The following is a 6,238-nucleotide window of genomic DNA, read 5'->3' on the forward strand; positions in this document are numbered from 1 at the left end:
CTCATTGAAAATTCAGTAATTTTCTATTACTTCTCTGAGAAGTCTGTCTATTTACACTTGTGTAAAAACACACGGCACTAATGTTGAGTCTATGTTTCTTCACCTTTATACACTGGAACAGTCCATAATGTCACCTTGATGACATTTCACTTACCATGTTGCACTGTAATGTGCCAACATGTACCCGCTATAGAATTATAGTCCCAACTAATTCACTGTTCCTCGCAACACTAAGCGACTGGTTTTAGTACACTACCTGCCGCCACCATATATCTCTTTAATTCTTGCACTTGCTTCGCATAGTGCTTGCAAAACACTCTGGATGACTTCCATCCAGTATACGAGCGAAGTCGCTTGAAATCCATGAACTGGAAAAAATTTAACGACAAAGCAATTTTCCTAGGATCATGACCTGTGGGTGTACTGTAAGGATCTGCTCTGCAAATGAAGTAGGTGATCTTCGCCCTTAGTTGTTTCAGGGATAAGTTTGAGCCCGATGTTTCTCCTTTAAAGAGCTGTCTTTCCCCGAATTCTGAAGTTCTACGAAGATAGACCTTTAGACACTCTACTGGACACAGTGCGACATCTTCCTTCAGAGGGCAGATTCTCCAGGGACCCCACCTCTTGGTGGGTAGCTCGTTCTTGGCGAGAAACGTTGGGTCAGGAAAAAGATTCAGTTCTCCCGCTTCAGTAAACCGGATATGGCCCTCTTCCCGAGAAAGGGCCACTTTCTCACTAACTCTAGCCCCTGAGGCTAGAGTAAACAAGAATATAACTTTTTGAGTCAAATATTTCAGAGAGCAATTCTCGTTGTCCAACGTTGAGGCAAATTGTAGTACCTTATCCAAGGACCATGAAATGGGCTTTGGAGGTGCTGCAGGCCTAAGCCTAGCACAGGCCTTAGGGATCTTGTTAAAGATTTCATTAGAAAAGTCTACTTGGAAAGCGTAAAGCAAGGGTCTAGTCAAGGCAGATTTACACGTAGTATCGTGTTGGCTGCTAAACCTTGTTCATGAAGATGAATAAAGAAAGATAAACAGAAATTTGTTGAGATTTCTTTTGGTTTTCTTGCCTTGACAAAAGTAACCCACTTCTTCAAAGACGACTCATATTGCCTTGTGGTAGATTTAGACTTATATTCCTCTAAGAAGTCTATATTTTCTTTCGAGATCCCAAACCTTTTCCTTACTGCTAAAGAGAGAAAATCATGAGTTGAAGGTCTTGGGTTTTCTGTAATGAAGCGAAGACAGTCGACTTCTGTACCTGTTGAGACAGAACTGGGTCCGGCAGAGGAATCAGCCTCAGCTGCAATTCCAATATTAGAGGGAACCAGTTGCTCCAGGGCCATTTGGGAGCTACTAGGGCTGCTGTTCCTTGAAAAGATCTCAGCTTGTTGAAGACCTTCATCAGCAAGTTGGTTGGAGGGAACAGATAAATCCTGGACCATCTGTTCCAGTCGAGGGACATGGCGTCCACTGCTTCCGCTAGAAGGTCCTCGTATGGGGCCACATATCGAGGAAGTTTCTTGTTGTCGCTCGTCGCGAAGAGGTCGATCTGCAGTTCTGGGACTTGATGTAAGATGAAGGAGAATGATCTTGCGTCTAGGGACCATTCTGACTCTATCGGCGTTAGCCTGAATAGAGCGTCCGCCGTCACATTGTGGAACCCTTGAAGGTGAACTGCTGATTAGTGCCATCTCTTCTTTTCCGCTAAGCGCACCAAGTTACAGTTTGAGCATTGCGCATATTAATGGATAAAGCTTACAAAGCACATGTAGTAGATAGTGAGGAAACTCCCATTCCATTTGATAAATGGAGAGAGGAAAGGGAACTGAAAGTCCTCTTTGTTGTTATAAATTTTTAATTCTGAAATTTTAATTAACCCTTTTAATATTCATTCGAACTATTCAGAAGGGCAACTTCTAACTCTATAAAGCCTCTCTCTCAATTATGATACCTAAATTTCTTGCTATGAATCATCCAAATTATGTTCGGTGGCTTCCAGCCTATCTTTGTGATATGAAGATCTTGCATAGTACTGCACCAGATATTTTCACTGAATCTAAAAAAAGGCCGTTTCGTACAGCATAAAACTCACAACACTTTTCCATGGATTGCCATTGATCATGCTCACGAACAGAACGATAAACTTGTTAAGAGTGATGGGGGAACAGTGGGATTAACAGAAGATGCTTCACAACTCCTTTGCTGGATGGTGTCTGGTCCTCAAATGGCTCGGGCTCTTAATGAATGTGAATTAATCCTAGAACTGATCCAGTGTCAGCTGAATAAAAACACCAATGTTAAGCACCACGAACATATCAAAGTGTAGAGAAATCACTTGTTAACCATGTGAAATCTCTAGGGGATGTAATTTGCGAAATGGGTAATCCCTTCTTAAGAACATTCAAGAGATTTCTTTGTTCTTGATACCCGTGATATTATTATTATTATTATTATTATTATTATTATTATTATTACTTGCTATGCCACAACCCTATTTGGAAAAGCAGGATGCTATAAGCCCAGGGGCTTCAACATGGAAAATAGCCCAGTGAGGAAAGGAAGCAAGGTAGAATAAAATATTTCAAGAAGAGTAACAATATCTTCTATATAAACTATAAAAAACTTTAACAAAACAAGAGGAAGAGAAACAAGACAGAACAGCGTGCCTGAGTGTACCCTCAAGCAAGATGTAGCTTACACAATTAAACATACAGAGGAAATTAAATTGGAAAGATGTGGTTTCAGGATTTCGTTAATGAACGACTTGAAAAAAAGAACAAAACCCTTACCTGATTGCTGTTGCTTTTTACCCGACAAAAACTTGAAAGCCATTCAATAGTAAAATAGGAAACCACTTAATTTTCTAATATTTTAGTTTAAAATGGGCTGCCGTCTTTTATTAAGGCCCCAAATTGTATAATTTCCTTTAATAGAAGAAGAATATATGCGTTATATATGATAACTAATGCTAACTTGTCCATCCAACTACTGTTCATAAAAAAAAACGCCCATCTTGCAAGTAATTTTTCAAACCACTGTACGCCATTTTGAAAATGGCGGACATCTTGGATTTTTATCGGGGTAGGTCCAAAGATAAAATATTTGAAAAGGCCGTAATATAACACTTCCAAGCTTCATATTTTTAACTCAATGTGTGCGATTTGCCTAAAAATATGCTCGATGCGACTGGACTTCAGCGTCTCCTACTGCATTACCCTCACCCTGTTTTCTTTCGTGTCTCTAATGAAATTGTCATCAACATCGTCTTTGTCTGCATTATTAACCGAAACACGCAAAGAAAAAAAAGGAGCCGAGCCGAGATTAGTCGAGTGCATGCAGTGGCTTAATGATGCCATTCATCACGAGTAATGACAACGATGCCGGAAATATGAATCGAATAAAAGATCTGACTGGTTGGGAGGCACCACCATTCATCAAAGCCACACTGGCTATCTTTTTTCGACACGTTCAGCAAATTTGCTGTAATTATCATTGCCATTAATATAATTTTTAGTGGATCACCACCATCAACTTTAATTTATATTCGCGTGATTTTATTTAACCAACTTATTATCAATTTGTATTCTTTCATCTTCCATTCTATTTAAGGTAGCGTTTATCAATACGAAATACATTATTGACATTCTTATCACGGCCAGTATTTTCATTACTGCCTCTATCGCCATAACCATACCTTTGTCTTCCTGATATTCTCATCACCTCTAATATCATTATGGATTTTATTGATCTTATTTCTATTGCCAGCATCACTCCTACCGTTATCGGCGCTGTTTACAGTATCCTTAATGTCAGTGATATCATATCCATAAAGTCTACTTTATATCGGTCATCAATAATATCTTTATTATTATAATAGGCATTACTATAACTATTATCAATCACCATTACACTAATAATTTATAATTTTCACTATCATTATCACAGGCTTAGTTAATATATTTTTGTTTACCATTCTTACTATCAGGATTTCTGTTTTAAATACTGTACTACTACCACTACCTACATTTCACCTTAATCTTCTTATTCTCCTACTTTTTTTCAACATGGATACTCTTGCTACCATTATACCTTGGTGCAATACATGCCATCCAAGAGCAGCACATTTCCTCACAAGCGAATCCAAGTTACCTACGCGGTGTATCCCAGGACTGGGTCGAGTGAGGGGAAAAATTGATTGACCCGAGTTCAATGCCAAAGCTCCCCCTCCCCTCCCACTAACCCCTCCCCCCATCCCATTCTTTTAGTATGAAGGCCGGGAATAAAAGTCGTCTGGCAATTGTTAGCTTTGCAAATGATGTCTTTGGCAAGCAACGAAGGAATGAAAGGATTCGCCAACCAAACAGAGGAAAAAAATGGTAACAAGTACCTTGAAATAACCTCAGGTAATAGGAGAGCGAACCGGGACTTGTTCGAGAACTAGGGGAATTTTGCAAAGTGCCTGCTCTGTTAATAGGTAATAGCACAGGTGTATGATATATCTCCCCTATGAAATAAAGAGGAAGTGTTTGGCTATCTATCTATCTATCTATCTATCTATATATATATATATATATATATATATATATATATATATATATATATATATATATATATATATATATATGGTAGTGGGACAAAATGTCGAAAGACAAAATGTCGACGGTCAAAATGTCGACAACCAAAATGTCGACGGTCATAATGTCGACACTCTTTGAGTATCAATAGACAAAATGTCGAAAGAAAAATATTTGACGTTCAGACACTTGAACACACTATTCTTAAATGAACTCCAAGAATGTAAATTGATACTAAAATATGTTTTCTTTGGTTTTCTCAATTTAGACAAAAAATTAATAGATAAAGAGTTATAGGTGTATAAAAAGATCCATAAAATTATTGCTTTATTAATACATGCTAAAAAGGGTTAAAATATTTAATAGTGGAATAACAGTACATCGTTATAAATTCCGAGCTATTGCCTGCAAAAAGTCCAGTACATTATCAGAGTCATATCCTTCAACAACGTTTTTCAACCTGGCGTTTACATCTGTATATTTTTTGTTCTTTCTCCCAACGTCCTTTCCCTGGAAAACTTGCTCTAGTACCATTTTAGTACTTGCTTGTTCAGAACGGAGTTTTCGAAGAAGCTTTTCTTCCGTTGGGTGGATAATTGTCATCCTCCTCTTGAAAGCATTATGCCAGCCCTCAAGCATGTTGTTTGTTCTTGGTAAACCATTTAGTGTTCTCTCATAACATGACCATAATTTAACTTCAAACTTTGGGCGTCTCCTTCGTCCACGCTGAAAAACGCCTAACCATGTAGTCTCAAAGTATTGCAAGAATCCATCTAAAATGTTATCGGTTTCGTCATCAAAACTTGATACCAAAGTGTCAAAACAATCATATACATCATGTGGTGGCACAAATGCAATTGCCTGAAGTTTTTTTATAAGCATTGCATTTTCAGATTTTGAGTACCAAGCTTGCAAACCCAGTCCTTGCACCTTTCGCCATAGGCATTGTCCAAAATGGAAGAAACATCCGCAGATTTCAGCGTTTGGGAAAAATTTCTTTACGCTATTGATAGCGGAAAGCTCGAAGTCTAGTGATACTGAGGCTGGTCGCAAGTTACGACTTTCAAGCCAGCCGAATATGGTGTCATAAGTCTTTTCATTTTTATGGGTTGTTATGCAATACACGAGAGGAAGAGTCTTGTTTTCCTGTATCATGGCATGAATTGTGTAGAGCTGTCTTCCTATTGGAGCGCAATCGAAAGTGCCATCACAAAACCATCTAATTTTTTCTTTAAGAAGTTGGAGATTCCTTGATGTTGAATAAATACTCAATTCTTCACAGCTGTACTGTAAAAAGTTTTCCCCTCTCGTTGTAACAGTTAAATCTTCATCACCGTTTCGAGAATTACGTACTCTCTTCACAGTACGTGAAAGTGATTCCTTTTTCGGTAAAGCTCCGGCTACTTCCCAAGGAATATTTTGAGTACATTTGTTCACTATCGAGGAAGTAATTTCTTCCGACTCACTAGCTTTTTCTTTCAACTCTTCTTTTACTTTGAGCACCTCTTTTCGCATTAAATCTGGAGGATGGCAGTGTTCTTGAGATACTGACATCCCTTCACCATTGCTAACAAGTCTTCCACTGCAAAGTCCCCGTTTCTCGCATCTCCAATATATTTTTTCTTCTTTCTGCTTATCGATCACGTAAATGTATCCATC

General features: G+C 38.3%; 1 protein-coding gene across 1 annotated transcript in view; it reads right to left on the reverse strand.

Annotated features, from left to right (window-relative positions):
- Window positions 1–4,963: 4,963 nt before the first annotated feature.
- Window positions 4,964–6,238, reverse strand: part of LOC137635547 (uncharacterized) — a 1,320-nt gene continuing 45 nt past the window's right edge. The window contains exon 1 of the mRNA XM_068368022.1: window positions 4,964–6,238. This exon is cut by the window's right edge and continues 45 nt beyond it. Coding sequence (XP_068224123.1) covers window positions 4,964–6,238 — 1,275 coding nt within the window.

This window comes from Palaemon carinicauda, chromosome 3, assembly GCF_036898095.1.
Source record: "Palaemon carinicauda isolate YSFRI2023 chromosome 3, ASM3689809v2, whole genome shotgun sequence".
Taxonomy (NCBI): domain Eukaryota; kingdom Metazoa; phylum Arthropoda; class Malacostraca; order Decapoda; family Palaemonidae; genus Palaemon; species Palaemon carinicauda.